The sequence below is a fragment of the Prenolepis imparis genome, unplaced genomic scaffold (assembly GCF_030444845.1).
Source record: "Prenolepis imparis isolate NDT839.2.m4 unplaced genomic scaffold, iyPreImpa1.0 SCAF_14, whole genome shotgun sequence".
NCBI classification, from domain to species: Eukaryota; Metazoa; Arthropoda; class Insecta; order Hymenoptera; family Formicidae; genus Prenolepis; species Prenolepis imparis.
Window position 1 is genome coordinate 2789464 of NW_028141172.1, and position 19611 is coordinate 2809074.

General features: G+C 35.5%; 3 protein-coding genes and 1 long non-coding RNA gene across 6 annotated transcripts; 1 reads left to right on the forward strand and 3 right to left on the reverse strand.

The window, feature by feature from the left end:
* Positions 1 to 411: 411 nt before the first annotated feature.
* Positions 412 to 1429, reverse strand: LOC145945447 (uncharacterized). Its single transcript, XM_083054466.1, has one exon. It carries the CDS (start codon positions 1289 to 1291, stop codon positions 740 to 742), a length of 552 nt encoding a protein of 183 aa, XP_082910592.1. The 5' UTR covers positions 1292 to 1429; the 3' UTR covers positions 412 to 739.
* Positions 1403 to 14577, reverse strand: Samdc (S-adenosylmethionine decarboxylase). 3 transcript variants are annotated; one of them, XM_083054456.1, is made up of 6 exons: positions 14029 to 14577; positions 11071 to 11157; positions 4416 to 4542; positions 2916 to 3018; positions 2255 to 2538; positions 1403 to 1852 (listed from the first exon to the last, which is right to left on the reverse strand). In XM_083054456.1, exons 1-6 carry the CDS (start codon positions 14157 to 14159, stop codon positions 1547 to 1549), a joined length of 1038 nt encoding a protein of 345 aa, XP_082910582.1. In that variant the 5' UTR covers positions 14160 to 14577; the 3' UTR covers positions 1403 to 1546. The 3 variants fall into 3 exon arrangements, with proteins under 3 accessions (XP_082910582.1, XP_082910581.1, XP_082910583.1); XM_083054455.1 differs by having other exon boundaries at positions 4362 to 4542; XM_083054457.1 differs by lacking the exon at positions 2916 to 3018 and having other exon boundaries at positions 4362 to 4542; positions 14029 to 14168.
* Positions 12158 to 14018, forward strand: LOC145945449 (uncharacterized). The gene is made up of 2 exons (XR_014426854.1): positions 12158 to 12762; positions 13695 to 14018. It is a non-coding gene; the product is annotated as an uncharacterized LOC145945449 (long non-coding RNA).
* Positions 14578 to 15736: 1159 nt separating the features above from the next.
* LOC145945436 (U3 small nucleolar RNA-associated protein 14 homolog A) lies at positions 15737 to 19459 on the reverse strand. The gene is made up of 6 exons (XM_083054439.1): positions 19238 to 19459; positions 18887 to 19103; positions 18285 to 18605; positions 17934 to 18185; positions 16773 to 17834; positions 15737 to 16585 (listed from the first exon to the last, which is right to left on the reverse strand). The coding sequence occupies exons 1-6, from the start codon at positions 19345 to 19347 to the stop codon at positions 16097 to 16099; spliced, it is 2451 nt and encodes an 816-aa protein (XP_082910565.1). The 5' UTR covers positions 19348 to 19459; the 3' UTR covers positions 15737 to 16096.
* Between the last annotated feature and the right edge of the window lie 152 nt (positions 19460 to 19611).

Below are 19611 nucleotides of genomic sequence, written 5' to 3' on the forward strand. Positions count from 1 at the left end.
ATCGGGAAATTAGATACGATATTCTCCCGGCGCGGATTCTCGAAAATGTAAGAACGCGTCGTATAAAGAAGGAACTTTGATCGACTAGGAGATCCGTCACGACACGTTGACAAAAAAAAAACGTGTACAAAAATATAATAAACACGAGGTCGGCGTACTTTTTTTCCTTCCGCGAGATTGAAAGATTTGACAGATGGTTACAAAAATTGTACAGCGATGTGTGTGTTGTAGAAAATCAAAACTTTAGATTTTAAATCCGAAGCTTTTGCATCTTAATACACTTTGACATTTCAAATACTTCATCGCGGATGAACCGAACCTCGTGACAATCTGGCAACGAAAACTCATCAGAGGACTATCTCTAAAAACGCCACGCATTTCAATATTGCGTCAAGATTATCGTGGCATGCATTTTCTTTTTTTTTTCTTTTTTTTCTTTTTTTTTCTCGACAGTAGGACCCTCGGAAAGTTACAACTAATGCGCATGCGCGCGAATGTGAATACAGATGGATTTGCGAGATGATACCTTCCTCGGGATTCACACATCTAATTGATAAAGACTGGCCCGGAAGTGAGATAGAAATAGAGATAGAAAGATACAAGCAAAGAAACGGAGATAGGTAAAGATAGAGAGAGCTCGCTACGAGGTAAGAGAGGCGTGTCTCTTCATAAAACAGGCCAGGGTGATGTCGCGACGCACAACGTCGGCAGCGACGACGGTGGGCGTCTACGCGTGCCTTCACGAGATCTTATTCCGCCACCACGAGAACTTCATCTTCGGGCTGAGATACTGGAAACTGATGACCGAGTGCGGGATCAGAGCGAGTATCGGTAGGAAGCTGCCGCAGCTGCGGCTCTTGGGCTCCTCGTCGCTCTCCGTCGTCGTTTTGCTGGTAATAGTAGTGGTGGTGGTGGTGGTGGTGGTGGTAGTGGTGGTGGTGGTCGTCGTCGTCGTCGTGGTTGTTGCAGCTGGCGTGGAATACGGATACGGCGTCGACAGCGGATTGCACGTGATGTGGATGTCGTCGAGATTCCATTTGTTCTCGTTCTTCGCGTCCGTCTCGCTCTCCACGAGGCTCCTCCTCTTCTGCTTCTTTTCCTGAGCAGCCGCGCTTACGTATCGCACGATGCCGTTCTTCTCGAGAACGCTACCGTTGCCAATGACGATCTCGCAGTTGAGAGACGGACTCTTGAGCGACGTCTTACGGTACACCTTGGATCGCGGTGTCTTCATTGTCGTCATCGACGACGTCGTCGTCGTCGTCGTCATCATCGTAGTTGACGTCGTCATCAGCTGCGGCAACGATGCCGAACGAACCGCATCCGTGCTATTTCCGCTTTTCGGGATTGTCGGGGAAAGATTGCATTCAGGAGAAGCGAATGCCTGCGTGGGAGAGGAACGCTCTCTGCCTTCGCTCTTCGGGATCGTCGTTGTCACGCTGTCGCAGACACGGCGATTACGAGGAGCGAGGCAGAGAGGAAGAACGGAGATTGTGCGCGCTTCATTGGTCCCGGGGACCGGGACGAATGAAGCGTCCTTGAACCCTCAGCTCGGGAAGCGCGAGAAGAAGGCGCAAGTCAAATCGTAATTCGGGAAGCGATAATACTGCACGTCGGTGCGCAGCCAGTCCCCGGAACGGTTCAGATAGTCGGATCGTTTCTCGAGATCGCGCGGACAATTGGCCGCCACGGACTGCTTGTTGGCGAAGATCGTCACGACGAATTTGCCGGGCTGGAAGGTGTTCAGCACGCGACGGATCATCTCGTCGTATGACGTCTCGGAGACATTACACTCGAACGACACGTACGAGAACTCGGACTCCGGTGTGATGTGAATCGTCATGTAGCTGCCCTGAAGAGACGCCGAAAAGAGAAAGTATTAGTAAGTGATGGACATTGATAATTAAAGCTTTTGCATCCCTCATTGTTATTAAAAAGAATAAAATTGCATAAATATCTTGTGAAGTGTTTCTCTTCAATTCAATATAGATAACTTGATGAAAAAAAAAAAATAAATAAATAAATAAAAAGGAAATTACATTTTATCAACATCTGTACCATCAAACGCAAGTTTAAAAGCTAATTTATTCTGATATAAAACTTTCCACTTTTGATGTCATAATGCAATGAAGAATCAGAAGCTTTAATTAGAAGAATAAGATACTATATATATGTATAAAACATTATTTATTTTCTAAGAGATATTTTTTCCCGGATCTCTTGCAGGGGTATTTATTTTCAAAGCACGACTTACATTCTTAGACACGCCGTTCATAGAGTATCCGCATGGTTCGAACAAGAAGTCATCTATAATCATGTTGGGGATGAGCTTGTCTATCCCCGACTTCACTGTCGCCTCGTCAGCGGACGAGCAAACGTCTCTGGTGAAGATTGACATCACGTCCGGATCCAGCTGTGTCATGAGTATCTCCAGGGTCTGATCCGGCTCTGGCGGATCCTGCAGCGGCTTATCTCGGATGAGAGTATAGAGGTACCAACACTCCGTCTCTGGCGAACCTATACAATAGGCCTCGCCGTCTGAAATACAAGATAGGGCTACACTAATTGAACACCGCACACTTGTAAATTCTTTCGAAATTCTCGTGACCCCGGATAATAACGCAAAGATTAATCTATCCAAGAATTTTATATCTTCTTTTTATTTTTTTAATCAATCTAAGAACTCGGAAATTTTATATTTATATTTATCTCCCTCCTTTTCTCGATTTTCTAATAAGCAACTGGGAGAAACAAAGTGACTGGCGAGAAAATACAAAAAAAGTTTCGATAATGAGAATATTTTTTAGGGTCCAACAGATCGTAAATAGTGTGTGTTCATGTTCAAAGTTTTCAATTTTAGTTCGCGAATAAAATTAAACACTCGAATATATAATCGAGATATGCACGATAATTACCAGGGAAGAGGGAATCCAGGAGAGCAACTTCTTCCTCGAACGTCTGGTGCGGAGATATCTGGAGTTCCGGTTTCTTGTAATTCTTTCGGGAATAAAAAACATTCTGCAACAAACGCAGAAGAACGCGATTAACGATATTTGTAAAAAAAAAAAAAAAAAGAAATTAAAGTGATACGTCAACGAGTTTTAAAGCGAAGAAACAACTTAGTTTGTAAAAAAAATATATTACTCTTCGGGAAAAAATAGTATACTTGAAAAAAAAAAATTTTCTTCGGAGAATTTAAAATATTTCTCGTTATTCTCCTACACTGAGAGAATTTTCTCTTAGAATTTACCCTAAAAATCATGGTAATCGTGAGACAATATGGTATGGAAAGAATTTTATGAGAATTTCTCTGATTTATCACAATAAAAATAATATCTCTGATATTTATCACAATAAAAATAATATCTATCACAATAAAATATAAAACATGTTTGATTAATTTTACTAAACTACATAGTAAAATTAATCAAATATATTTTATATTTTATTGTAATAGATATTATTATTTTTATTTTGATAAATATTAATCAAAGAAATTCTCATAAAAAATTCTTTCCATATATTGTCCCACGATTACCATGATTTTCAAGGTAAATTCTAAGAGAAAAAATTCTCTCTATGTAGAATCTCCGAAGATCGGTAGCGCGAAAAGAGGCCTCCAACTGTCAAACTGTTCGAGGGGGGTCGGGGGGAGGGGGGAGAAATGCGAAATGTCAAAATTCTCGACGAAGCCAGAAGGAGAAAAGATCTCTACTCGTCCGACTCCTTATTCGCGACACGAGCGACAGATAGCGCGAGGGGAAAGGTGTATATCGCGGAGAGAGATAGAGACGAGATCAATAAACCAGGAGGCGGCAGAGAGACGCGTTTCGCGTGGCGGAGGGACCACGTATATAGTGTCGCGTTTCTTATCCGCGCGCACTAGGTCAAGTTATATAGCTAACAAGCATTTCTGAAACAAGGGGAGGAAGGAGTTGATCCCCCTTTATCACGATCGCGCGCTCAGTGTCGAATTTAACAAACACTGCATGCCTAAGAACAATGCGATCTTAGAGAGAGAAGTATCTCTCTCTATTCCAACAATGTTTTTTCAATAGAAAATATTAATAAAATAAAATCTTTTTTTTCTGTCAAATTGTCCCTATATCTATCTTTGCTTGTCTTTCGTTCTATTCCTTTTTTCAATATAAATATAATATATATAATAATAAATAATAATAATAAATAAATAAATATATATAAAATATTAATAAAATAAATTTTCTTTGTCAAATTGTCCCTATAATATTCGCCTCCTCTCCTTGAATTTTCTTCGTAATAATTTCGTGGTGTTTACGTTTATGTTTACAGTTGGAGAACGGAATAGGTATATAAATAAATAATAAAAAATAAATCCGAACCACGAGCGTGTTTTCTCGCGCCTTGTCGCTTCTTCGCCCAGAGGTATCCTTTACCTCGACATCGTCGAAGCCTGTGTACTCCTCGACGAGCTCCAGAAGTGGCTCCAGACACTGCAGCGGCGTAGTGGTACCGCAAGTCTTCAGAATGAGCCTGCGCTTGGACACGAACATGCTGCTCTCGCTGCGGATAAGATAAAATAACACCGATTAGCCCGTTTCGCTCAAATTACAACGAAGTAAGTACACCGAGAGAATTTTCTCTTAGAATTTACCTTGAAAATCAATGCTAATCATGGGACAATATGCAAAGGAATTTTATGAGAATTTCTCTGATTAATATTTATCACAATAAAAAATATCAATATAAAATATATTTGATTAATTTTACTACAAGTATAGTAAAATTTATCAAACATATTTTTAAAATAGACATATTCTTTCAAACATATACATTTTTCAAATTCTAAGAGAAAATTCTCTCCATGTTGCTTTTAATCTTCAGCATTTTTCTAACAACCTACTCCGATATGATGATAAATTCCACATTTATTCAAGGCGTAAATTTGTATTTAATCGTAAAAGAGTTTCTTAATCTTCAACATTTCTCTGATAACCTACTTCGATGATAATAAAGTCCATATTTATTTGAGGCATAAATATTGAAAATTTTATTTCCCGCAAAGAAAAAGAAAACGAAAAATTGTATGATTTAAAAATCATTTCAACTAATAACTTTATTTAATTTTTATGATGGAAAAACGTTCTTGTTTGACTTGATTATTTCAAAGCTTAATTTTGAAGATTTTATTTTATGCAAATAAAATTAAAAGAAAAAGAATACTAGGATTTAAAAAATTCAACCGATAATTTTATTTAGTTTTTTTAATGGAAGAGTCTCTTGTTTGACTTGATTTTTTCAAAGCTTAATTTTTATTCAACTTGATGTATGTAAATCAACAGCGCATCATTATTACGGGCTAAAGGATCAATATCCTTCACTAATGACTTGTGGTTGCGATGGAGCAGAGTTCACGATACTTAAAGTTTTAAGTCATTACTACATAAAGTCGTCTATACTTGAAGTCGCAACCAAGTTGCGCATAATGGATAGAAAATCTTTATTCGCAAATCTATCGGTTATTTTCTCTCTTTTTTTCTATTTTAATTACTTTGCACCTCCGCTAATTGCAATAGCTAACTATCCGAGAGTATATACTATTGTATGGGCCCCACTCAGCGAAGGTCAGTAAAGAGAATGAAGGTTATTAAAAGATATTTACTTGGCTGTCGTGGCCGTCGCTATTTTCGGATTCTGCTTCACTATTAGAATGCAACCGGTTTAAGATAACTCGCGAAAATACTCATCCGCGCGTTTCCCCGACGAGGGTGCACGTGAACATATCCTCGGTTACGTCAGCTTGCGTATCGCTCTTATGTCGACACATGAATTATCTCGGGAGAGATAATTCATTCATTCAGAGATATGATTGTGTGCTTTTCTCGATTACGCTATGAAGAAAAATGACGAAAACATGCCTCATCCGTATCATAGTTTGTTCAAGTTCGGAGTTAATTATATACGATGCGATAAATAGAAAAGAGATATTCCTGACTTGGCTTTATAATTATAATCTTCGATAAGTGGATCAAACGAGAATCATTCGAGATAAATTTCAAATGTCATGTGCTTTAGACACTCTCCTTTTTACAAATTTTATTTTATTTTATTTATACGTTGTTATATACAATTATATATATTTGTTTCTAAATCAGCATCATTTGTATAGAATATTTTTCACGATAAGAGATTATTTCAGATCTAATGTAAATTCCCGATTATGCGGATATTGCTTCATTTGTTCTCTTTCTAAAATTCTCTCTACAAATTTTCTCGATACTTTTCTGTTTCTTTATTTTAAATTTGAAAATAATTTTTCACGATAAGATTATTTCGAATTTTTAATGTAAATTCCCGAATATGCGAAAATGTTTATTTGCAATATTTGTATTTTTAAAAATTCTATGGGACGAAAGCGATGAAAGTAAAAGCCGGAAAGTACGGGCGACGCACAAATTGTTTTAAAAATAGATCCATAAGGGTTATCAGCGATAGACGTTGACCCTAAGATCCTCCGTGAAGACAACGAGAGAAGTAACGACGACACGACTTGTCTTATGAGTGTCTAAATAAGGATGCCGATAAATGAACGATAAAAGCCTCGTGGCAAACGCGTAGTTACATAGTATACATCATGTTGCGTGCTGATATGAAACAAATCTCCATCGATTTTTCCGAACGAAGGAAAAGAGACTCAAAGATCTTGAAAGGCCTTAATTGGAGATTCAGACGCGCGAGTAAATTTTCGCTTTAAATTCAAATGATCGAAACATCATTTGATACATTCATTGTATATTCATTGTACATACAACATTCGTATCAAGGAGAACAGTCGTCCTTCTTAGGTGATACGAGAGCAAAAAGCATGCCGGTGCATGATATTGGCAGCACTAGGACAAATAGTAGCAATAATAATAAAAATCGGAATATAAAGATAAAGCGATAATAATAACGTTGATAAAAAATTAACGATAATAATAATCACAATCGTTCAATCGTATATTCTTCTCGACCTCGTTCCCCTATAATTTGCAATGCGTGCGTTGTTATACATCCATTTAATATGATATATTCATGTATTGAATGTATAATATATTGATTTATGGTCGGTGAGATTATATGAAAGCCAAATGTTTTTTTTTTTTTTTTTAATTTTACATAGAGTCAATAATCTTTTTTTTTTCTTTTTAACATTAAAAAAAATTTGTTTTAAAGATTAAAGGATTTCAAAGAGTATTGACTAACTCTTTGGATGAAAAAAAAAATATACACTGAGTACTGAAAAAAAATTTGATGAAAATTATTACGCAATTGCATAAATCTTGTTTCCGGCGAATTTGAATAAAGTAAAACACACGAAATATGTCGATATCAAATTAAACAACACAGTAATTTTTCTATTAACAATTCCTCTGTTCGTTGCACAAATAATCAAAGATAAGATGAAACTGAAAGTTATTTCAGATAGTCCAGTAAAGGATGAAAATTCTACAAAAATTCAAAAGCAGTCCTAAAAAAACAAGCAAAAAGAATAGAAAAAGGAAGAATTAAAGAGATGAAACGGAAGCATTCAATTTTTTTTTTGACAGGAAGAAATGGCAAGAATTTTGTAAAATACCAGTTGGATATAATACGAATATTGAAATAGCCTGAAAAGCCTGAGTTTCGAAATTTGGCACCACATGTTAAGATGCGTTTTCGTTTTCACCAAACATTAGGTTTTTCCGTCTCGAGACATTTTCAAATAATAATTTAGGACCGATTGTTCCAACTTCTTGGTAAGATTTACCCGACAGGTAGTATATTTTCCACCCTTTTCAAATAAGTTCTAAGAAAGAGACGAAGATGTGCTACCTGTCGGGTAAAATTTACCAAGAAGTTGAAACAACCGGCCCTTATAAAGACAAAATGTTCTCCGAATATTCAAATTATTTTTTCTTTTATTTCTTTTATATTCCCTTTTTTGTTTTTATTATTTCGCTTTATTATAGTGTCTTTTTGCTATACTTTTTTTTAACGCTTTTCTTATTAATTATATATAATTATATATTTATTTTATATATTTATTATATTATATTTTTTATTATATATATATATAATATAATTATATAAAATTCTAGTATATTCCTATTAGAATTCTACCAAGGAAAAAACGAAATTGTGGTCTTGGACTGATGGTGAAGGAGGAGGATCCGCGCCACGAGGATTCAGCCGCGCAAAAGTGTCACCTTGACTATATTTATTTCTAGGGGCGGATCGCGACAGAGAGAGGAGAGCGGCACTGGGTCGACCCGCGCACCCTCGAATATTCTGGAACCGGGACACGTCGCGTTTCATCCCGTCCCGTGGCGTCGCGGCCGGCCGGGCCGGACGGTACATCTCTCTTCTCCATCAAAACAATTCGATATATCGATTATACAGCACACGGAGGGTGAGGGCCTCTCTCTTCTCACCCCCTCTCTCTTTCGCTTTCTCTCTTCTCGGAACGCCCCTCGGAGCGCCAACCCGCTCTCGACTTGCCTCGCGCGTCACGAAAAATTGCGCCGTTGTGGCTCTTGCACCCCCGCTCGTCCCTTCCCACTCCCTTTCCACCCCTTACGCGATTCGACGAAAACCCCGCGTTGGTGCGACGGAAATTTTATTTTACGGCCACTAGAACCTAACGGCGCATTTCTTTTTTATTTAAAAAATAAGCGATATCAATATTTTGCTCCATTTATCTCAATATAGATTAATTAGGGTGCAAATTAAGGACCCCGTCTACTTTCTTCATTTAAATTTTTATCATCTATATCGTGATACTTTAAGCGCAGTCGGATCAACTTCTTTTGGAACCACTCAAATTTTATTTTACGACCACTAGAACCTGATGACGCATTTTTTATTAAAAAAAAAAGATATAAATATTTAAATTTTATCATCAATATATCATGATACTTTAAGCGCAGTCGGATCAATTTCTTTTGGAACCGCTCAAATTTTATTTTACGGCCACTAGAATCTAACGGCGCATTTCTTTTTTATTTAAAAAATAAGCGATATCAATATTTTGCTCCATTTATCTCAATATAGATTAATTAGGGTGCAAATTAAGGACCCCGTCTACTTTCTTCATTTAAATTTTTATCATCTATATCGTGATACTTTAAGCGCAGTCGGATCAACTTCTTTTGGAACCATTCAAATTTTATTTTACGACCACTAGAACCTGATGACGCATTTTTTATTAAAAAAAAAAGATATAAATATTTAAATTTTATCATCAATATATCATGATACTTTAAGCGCAGTCGGATCAACTTCTTTTGGAACCGCTCAAATTTTATTTTACGGCCACTAGAATCTAACGGCGCATTTCTTTTTTATTTAAAAAATAAGCGATATAAATATTTTGCTCCATTTATCTCAATATAGATTAATTAGGGTGCAAATTAAGGACCCCGAGTGAAAATCTATCTTCTACTTTCTTGATTTTAATTTTTATCATCTATATCATGATACTTTAAGCGCAGTCGGATTAACTTCTTTTGGAACTACTTAAATTTTATTTTACGATCACAATCTGATGACGCATTTTTTATTTAAAAAAATATAAATATATATATTTTGCCAAATTTTATTTATCTTAATATGAATTCGACTTTAAATTAGAATATAAATAAAGGATTCCGAATCAAAGTATTTATCTCCTACTTTCTCGATTTTTATTTTCAATTATCATTTATTATTATACTTTAAACGAAGTCGGATTATTTTCTTTTAAATGATATTCAACAATAATTTTGTTGAAAGCTCTTCTAAGTGGAAAACTATTTAAGATACAAAGTAGGTGCTCCATTCTTATATAAATTAAATACTCTAGGTATATATAAACATCAGAGATTTAATGCTGAAAGTAAACTTTCGACTCGAAACACATTATATTTACCAAAGTCAATAAAGTAAGATTAACACGGAATTAAGTTCGCAGATAGGTTTCTTCCTTCCTGAATTTTAACGTTTCGCAAAAGTGAAAAATTAACACATCATATTTTTTCAAAGAAAAATCTCACGATATTGATGATGCAGGTATCTCGATTTAACCGCAAAAAGAAATAAATAGCCGAAACGAAGAAGACTTATTGTTCATCCTCAATTATGATTTTCAAACGACAACATTACGATTCATCTACTTTCTTGCTTTTGCAGCTTAAAATTCTTATTTTAATCATTATTTAATTGCTTGAAAAAATATTATGACAATGTACCCTCGACATTTCTCTCTCGCTGAAATATTCGGAGAAAATAGTGAAAAAATTATTAAAATGTCGAGAAATTTGATAAAAGCGGACAAACAACTTTTTTAAGTGATACAAACCGAGTTTCATCCAACTTTTCGAAGAAATTTTCGACAACACAGTATCAGTTTCTAAGACTGGAAACGTCACTGAAATAAGTATGTAAACGCAAGAATATTTTATTTCGAAGAAGAAAATATAATTTAGATTCCAACTAAATCTATCTTTCTGTATATAAATATTAGAGAATGTTATATCCGAAGCTTCCAGTGAGAATCTACAATCCTTATCGAAGTATATTAGGTATATTGAATGTAAAGACAAAAAGCTGATAAGGTCTTACATTCGAGATTAAATGAGGAAGAGAAGCCTGTTCGGAGTTTCGAGGGAACGATATTTATTATTTATTATTTATTTAGAATAATCAAGAGACTATATATATTTTTTAGAGAATTTTTAAGAAACTTTATATTTATTTTCGCAAGTTTGTGATATTCGAAGCTATTTGCGACTAAAAAATCGTCGCGAAAACTATTGATGTTGAGAAAATTAATGGGTTTCAGACTTTATAATTTTTGTAGAAATTTTATATATATATATATTTTTTTAGAGAATTTTTAAGAGACTTTATATTTTTTTCGCGAGTTTATGATATTCGAAGAAATTTGCGTTTCGAAAATCAAAAGCGTGCGAAACCTATTGTTGAAAAAAGTTAATAAATCAGGGGTTCCTTTATGAAGATCCGACAATGGATTTGTTACCTGAGTGCGGGTTCTCGGGTCAACTTTTTGAATCGTAAATAAAACAAACTTACCTGAGAACGTAGGCGTCCACTTGATCGTTGCGACAGAAACTGATAATTTCGCAACGGACCATCTTCAACAATGATTCCCATTTTTGCCTGAAAAAAAGAAAGAAAAAACAGCCATTATTAACTCGGACAGTCGGGCAGATCAATTACGTAAAGTCCGCCTAAGATCGCCGTCCGGACTTTTGGTGATCATCGCACACAAAAATTTCGTAAAAACGTTTTAGAAAGATAATACGCTATCACTCTTATATTTGTCTCCGATAAATCTTATCGCTATCACTCATATTTGTCTCCGATAAACTGCGGACATTTAGTTTTAGACATACAAATTCAGTTATCTTAATTAAGAAAAGATCTAGTAAGAGTCAAGCGTAGATTAGGTGTAACAAAATTAGTTTTAAATTCTATATATTATATTATTATTATTATATTATTTCTACATATTTAATATATTTAATTTATTTTAATTTAAATAATTTTTAAATTCCTTTATATTTATTTTGTTACAAAATGGAAATCTCTAGCCCTTTCTATAATTGAATTTGTATTTATACATCGAAGCCTTTTCGATTTATTATTTTTATAAGCTGTGCTCCACTCGTATTAAATTAAAAAATTTCATAAAAATTTGCAAAAACATTCGGCAAATCTCTCGTGGTAATAACAATCTTTTATTATGCATCAAAATAAATTAAATGACGAAATCGGGTCTTTATATAAATAATTGACGAATTTTATTACAACTTTCGTCAATATACATATAATTCAATTATATAATAATTATAATTCTCTGATGATTCTTTGGAGAGGTAATCGTATCATAATTGAAAAGTTACATTAAATAATATACGAGGGGTTGGTCACTGAGGTAATTTTTGTTCAAGGGCTAGGTAATTCAACGGCAATCCAAAGGAAATTTTGGGTAATCCAAGGTAACTAATAGTAACAAAAATTAAATTTTCATTCCCAACATTTTTGGGAATAAAATTGACAGCGTTAAGAAATAATAAAATATTTTAAAAATATATCAAAAAAAATTTTTTTAATGTTTTAAAATAGGAAAAAAATTTTACTGTTTACAACAAAAAAATTAAAATATATATTTAAAATATTCTTTAAGATTAATTTTAAATTAAAAAAAGGGAATAATCGAAAAAGATATCATTCTAAATTCTAAGTATGATGGGCATAATTTGTATTAGGTAATTTGAAGTAGTATTAGGTAATCTTAAGTAATCTGAAGTAATTTAAAGGTAATCCGTATCAAGGGTAATTTTTGTACACTATAACCACTAGTGACCAACCCCTCGATAATATATATTCATAAATATATTAAATATTTACATTTGGAAAATTTATTATTAGAATCAAAACAATTTATATGAGAAAAACAACTGTGTTATAAATTTAGAGATTTCCGCTTTACTCTCTATTTATTTACAATCTTTGAGACATAAAATCACAGGTGTATTCCACGTTTGTTTACCTGACTTGCGAGACCTTGATCTCTAAACTCGAAACGATTAACTCTATTTCAGTCGTTCAAGCTCGAGATTATTATGGATTATTACAAGAATCTCACGTCTCGAGATCTCGTCTCCACAAAAACCGATCGAAATCTCGTCAACATCGAGGAACGTCGCGATTTCGCGCTCTCGGCCCCGGATCTTCTCATCAGCCGGCGACGACGACTAGGTAGGCTTCTAAATTTATTGGTCACCGCGATATGCAAAAATAAACGACGCTGGTCGACATCGCCGGTCTTACATATACATATACTCGTCGAAGGCGCACCTTGCGAGGTTCAACATCCCCGACACGTCGCATCGTAAACACAAACCGCAACAATCGTCTCTTTGGATCGGTTTTTTTTTACGTCGCTATCAATCCGCGGTTACATAATAGTATGTCAACATGTAACCACCACATGTGGAGTCGAGCACATTTCTCAAACGGCCTTGTCTTATATCCATATGATCTAATCGCTTTAATTTATTAGTGAATATATAAATAAATTTATTAATTTTTTTTTAATTGATAAATTTATAAATATAAAATTATAAATATTAAATTTATAAATAATAAAAATAAATTATTCTCTCATTATCCGAATATATCTTTTACAGAGTCTTTGGCAAAAACGATACCTTTATCAATTATTATTTATGCGTCTCTTCCTCTTTTTCTCATCGAATAAGTCTTTAGATAGTGGATGTGAAATGAAAACATTGATGATTTAAAATTTAAAAGATCGAGATATGATCGGGAGGGTATGGTTGGTCAATTTAAAGACCTGCGAGTGTCTCTTCAAGGTCATATATAATTCTCTTTTTTTTACGTTCTGGATATAATTGTCCAAGATAGAGGCTAATACTTATAATAAGACAGCTGATTGTTAATACGAGAAATGACATCAGAGCGTTTCCGCAGGAAAGATAAGAGAAATATAATGTGTGCAGCCATTTTTAAATTTTAATATAACTCGACCACGATAACCCTATCTTTGACACATCTCATTGTCAGCTGCAGAGAAAGATCCAACGATCCGTTCCAGCATCTTGCTACCTTTGAATAAGCGATGAGAATGAGATTGTCGAAAATTGTTCACCAACCCCTATCTGTTATAGAGCGTTCGCTTCTTTTTCAATGCGCACCTGGAGATCGCGGCTTCGTAGATGATGCGGAGTGATGCTGGTGCTCATTCTCGGAGGATAGGATTGTGAAAAGTGCGTGTACCACGCGACATCGGGACCGGAAAGACGACGTGAACGATAACCAACCTAGCTTACTGATACTTGGACGCCGGCGCGCGGCTCGTCATCGTTCATATCCCGGTTGACCGGCGCCGATTGTCATCATTCCCGCGAGGGAGGAGAAGGAGGAGGAGGAAATGAAGGAGAAAGAGGAGGCAGAGGCAGACTGGCGAGCAAGAGACGCCGGCGGGCGGCGTACTTAACTTACCGTGGTATCTGTCGAAGATCACCCTGGTGCTGCTTGAGGCCCTTGGAGCTGGTGAACCAGATCTCGAGGAGCTTCTCGACGCCCTCGAAGAACTGCACATTGTCGGCGCAGTCGTTCTTGGTGTCCGCCATCCTCCGTCGTAGTCGTCTTCTTCGTCGCTCAGTTGCCCGAAATTACTGAGCGGCACGCAATTTCCTCTCTCTCCCCTTTATTTTTCGCCCTTCTTTCTCTATCTGTATGTCTCTCGCACTCTCCCGTAATATCTCGGGGTATATTTTCTATCTCGGCGCGCCTAGATCGACCCGCTCGCGAAATGAAATTAATATATCCGCGGAGCGGATTAAGCACCCCGGAAACAACACTCTATTCACGGACACGCGCGCCCGTAGACTGACTTGTGCTGACTTGACACACTGACCACAAGCACGGAAACACACCGATTGACTGATTGACGGACGGGATGGTCGCCGGTGCTGCCAGCCAGAACACACACGCCGTCTCTGCTGCGCCGCCGCCGTCGCCTATAGTCGCCAGCCAACCGCCGCGCTGCACGGTTCGCGCGCTTCTGCCGCGAGCGACGTCGCGCCGAACTACGCAAGGCGCTCGCGCATGCGCGCGCGACTAACCGTGAGCGCGAACTTAGGAGACTCTGCGCCCCGTCCGACAGCCCCGGCAGCCAATGGGAGCGCTCATTTCCTAGGGACAAAAATGGCGGCGCCTGAAATCCGCGTCTCTCATTGGACGACGCGCAGGATGAGAAGCACTTCATCAATTTTTCATAATCAATGCAATGATTGTATGATTTTTTTTCACTCGGATCAAAATTAAGAAATTCTCGTAATTATCAGTAATTTAATTAACATAAATAGCAACAATTGAAAAAATCGTATGAATGCACGAAAGATGCAAAGTACTATGAATTTTTCTCTTCTCTTGCACAAGAGATGGAAATATATTATATTGATATAAAAATATGATGATTGGCTATATAGTTAATATAAATAAATTCACGCAACAAATATATGTATATATATAAGTAAAACAAAATTTTATACTTATAAAAAAAGGAACAGAAGAGAAAATAACATGATAGAAACGAATTATTGCAATTTACGGTTTGTATCATTTTATATATTGATTTACATTCAATAAATTATTATTAGTAATTGATCTTGAGATAATAAATTAATGTTTATAAATACATTTTTCTGCAAAATAAGATTACGCGTCATTTTGATTAATATGATAAAAAATAACAGTGATGGATTACATTTTTTATATTTAATTTATTGATTAATTCGTAATGAAATGGAACGTTTAATACATTGATAATCAGCTGATATATTTATGAACGATATATCATGCTTGTAATTTAAACGTAAGCAATATATTTAGAAAGTGAGAATTTTGTTTCGCTACACAAGAGCTTAAAAAAATGGAACTTTCCCATTCAGTTATCAGAGATAATTGATAAATGAAATGCAAATAAACAAGATAAATTAGATTTTTTATGATAAAATATAAAACAAAATGAGCAATAAATCAATAATGCACAATATTTTAAGAAAAAGATAGCTGCTCACAAAGATTTCTTTATCACTTCAATCATGCAGTTAAAAACAAATGCGAGTTTAATTTCTCTTGGTTGATTTAGAAAAGGTTATCTTGTCTTTTTCTCTTAAGAATATAAGTCACGTCATTTCAAAAATTATTTTAAGAAACATATATTATCTCTGTTTCTTTCCTTACATACTTTTGAAACGATTTGTAGTTACATAGTGAGTTTTTAACCTTATGAGAAACTTGTTCTTGTACTGTATAAATGGTATAAATATATAAGGATTGCATTATCTTTAGATATTCAAGAGAAAAATAACAAAATTTTTATAATTGGAACATGGCAATTAAAAACTTATTTAATAAGTCTAACACATACTCAATTTATAAAAATCTATCTATAATCAACTATTAAATATCCCATTAGTAACTATAATAGTTCATTAATAGATAACTTTAAAAAAAGTTTTATTTACACTAATGAATTTCAATAATAGTAGAATTAATTTTATCATGCAGCTACATTCGACTTGTGCCTTTTTTTTATATTTTTCGCGGTATTCTTTTTATTGTCATTCTTTTTATCAATACGTCGTTTCAGTGATTTCTTCAATATCGGCTTCTTCACCAACGCATCTTCGTCCATCGGCTCAATCACCTGCCCAAGCTTGGTATTAACTGTCGGCTGAATCATCTTCAAGTGAGCGTTCATCGGGACGAAGGTCCGGCTGATGGGTGCCCTGATGTTCGCCTCGTAATCCTTGACCCTGGTGAATGGATACGGTAGCTCTTTGACGAGATGTTTCCTCAACTTCTTGTCATCATCCTGGAATATAATTACTTTGCCCTGGTTTTCCGGTCTACGCGGCGTTTCCTTAGGTACGTTCAATATGAATCGCTTCTTTTTACGACGTATTTTACTTTTCTTGACGTTCGGCCCCGTCCAGCTCCCCCATCCGGGCAAGCTCAGATCAATGGCTTTCGGCTGCGACTTTTCCATCTAGAATCATTTTACAATTATTAGATTATTAAAAAACAATTTCTGTTAATTCTTCATAGAAACAAAATTTTATTTATGATTTTTCTAAGATGAAATGTGAAGTGTCACGTAAGCATCTTTACGTATGCATATGTGTGTTTGTGTTAACAAAGTATATGCTTTTTTTTAAAATTCTTATATTACGTACCTCCTCCTCCTGTTCCTTTCTAAATTCTTCGACAACATCATCGTCCGCAAATGCCTCGCTCATTATTTTGTGCATTTTTTCTTCCTCTTCGCTGTTCTCTTCCTCCTCACCTGTAGCTACGTCTGGCACTTGTGTCTTTAAATATTTTGGTTTAATAGTTAAATATTTCTTTGGATCTATTTCCACCTCATGGCTGTTGCTAGTCGGTTCCTGTTCTGTATTCGCTATTGTTTTCGAACTCGTCAGATCCTTATTCGCCTGCACGTTTTCTGTAGAGGTCGTTTCCTCCAGTGGACAATCTAAGATAGGTTTTTCTTTAGAATCCTTAAATTCGAGATTCAGCGAATCATCTTCGTTCTCCTTCTCCTCTTCCTCGTGCTTCTTCACATCGCTCTTTATCTTAAGTTTCTTTTTCACTTTTTGCAGTTTCAGGTCCACTTTATGCTTTAGCTTTTCCTCCATGGAGTCAAACATTTCGTCAATATTTTGTGGTTTGTATTTCTTATTACACAGTTTACTTTCATTATTACATTCTTCAACTACTTCATTATTATATTCTTCAGCTGTTTCATTATTACATTCTTCAACCTGCCACGTAGATGTAGCAGCTGTAGTGTCACATGGATTTTCACTCTCCGCATCATTTGCATTTTCGCTCTTTGCATCACTTGCATCTTCATTCTTTGCATCACTTGCATCTTCGCCCTTTGTATCACTTGCATTTTCTTGTAAAGTATCATTCCTTTGCTCTACATTTATTGCTTTGCAATTTACTTTATTGCTACCTAATGTCACCTTTTCTTTTTTCGATATAACTTCATTCGAAATTTCGACTTTTTTTTCTTCTTTTTTCTGATTCTTTTCGTCCCAATATGTTCGATAATTCTTGATGAAGTCATCAATTTCAGATTCAGTCTTCACATTATCTCCCCCTTCCTTCTTCAATATCTCATCTTCCTTTTCCTCTTCCTCTTCCCCATCTTCATCATCACTATCTGTTCTCTGTAATTTCTGTGTCAATTCTCTGCTAATGGCCAATTGATTAGCAAGTTCCTGTCGAATCTATAAAAAAACAAAAAAGAGCATATTATTACAGTGTTCTTAATTATATTTCAAATGTTATTAATATCCAAGTATTTCTCTAATTAAAATAGTGCTTACATCTTTATTATATTTAGCTTTGATCTGTTGATTCTTAGCCCATTGACCTGTATTCTTATGTCTTAACGACATTCTCTCTTCCGCGCGAGTTTTATCTAACTGTTGCAACTTTGCCAATGCCTCTTCTGGATTAGTATTTTGTAGTTTTTCAAATTCCTTCAGCTGCTGCTTAATCTTGTCTTTCCTTTGAATGCGATGGAACTTCTTGCTCTTTATCTTGCGCTGGCGACGCGCCTTCGACCCTTGATATGTCTAAAAGCATAAAGAAGTTAGAATCAGTATCTTATCAGGGTTACTTTTTATCTCCTACTATCTTAATAGTCTTTTAAAAATGACATATTACTTATATACCTGCTGTGCTCTGAGTCTGGCAGCTTCCTTCCTCTTCAAAATCATTTCTTCCATTGTCAATTTGTGTTCATTATCCTTTTCCTTTTCTTCGACCGGAGGATATAGTAACGATGGATCTACCTCTTCAAATTTTTTCATCAGATCAGATTTTGTTCTAAATCCCTTTAGAAATTCCGAAATATTTGAAGCATTGAAATCTTTCACTTCGGCTGTACGTTTTAATGGAAAAAACAGCCGATCAGCTGTTCTGTTCCTAGCAATTATACCATTCCATTTGCTCAAATCCTTTTTGACACTGTCATAGCCAACTGTCCTTTTTATCTGCAAGTAATTTAGACTCTTATAACTGTGTTTTTTTTTTGTTTTTTTTTCTTGTCTAAATATATTTGTTCAACAAGATTAATATATACTTCAACTCTTCATATTATTAGAAAGATAGCAAAATAACAATATTATAATATCATTATTATAATCTAGAGAGTTAACTGTGATTTAATTATTTCAGATTGTCATCGAAAGAAGGAGCAAGACAAAATTTTTACAAGGAATCAAATTATTTTTAAACAAGACAATTTATTGGACGATTCAGTAAGACAACTCACTCTTTCAGCGGTGGGTTTCTCCAATGGTTTAGGAAGAACGCTGCTCTTCTGCTGAATATATCGAAGCTTCTTACTTATACTGTTTTGATCTCCTTTCCGTCCCAGTGACTTCACCAAGTCTTCTATACGCACGGTATCCTTATCTGTCACCCCACTTTTTACTAAATGATACTCCGATATTTGTAAACTGGGTTCGCTTCTCTCAGCTTGTTTCACTCTGCGAAGGAAAGAAAACCAATATAATAGGTTTGGTAGATGTTAAATCAGAAAACCAATATATTTAAAATTAATCAAATTGAATAAGAATTTCAAGTACTTGGCTTTTGTAATATCATAATATTATTTTCTTACCTTCGCCCTTTATCGAGCTGTTCCACAGCTCCGACAAGTTTCGCGTGATGTTCGGAAACATCCTGATCGTTGGCGTATTCTAAATTCTTCTCGATTTCGGTATCGCTCATCTTCGCTATAAGGAATTAACACAATTATTTTAAAAAAATCAATTCTATCTAATTCGCGTTCAATTAATCCACGTGTTTCTTTAGTCTTCTACAAGGTAGGGTTAGGTTAAGTTAGCCGAGCCATAAATTTCACTAGGATGCGTTGGAGAATTTATAGGGGATTTTCGTATCACTAGACGGCGACCAATCGTTTGTCCCTAGAAACCGGCTTCTCCCATTGGCCGCGCCGCCTCTAGTCACTCGCATTCCCCTAGTCCGTGACGT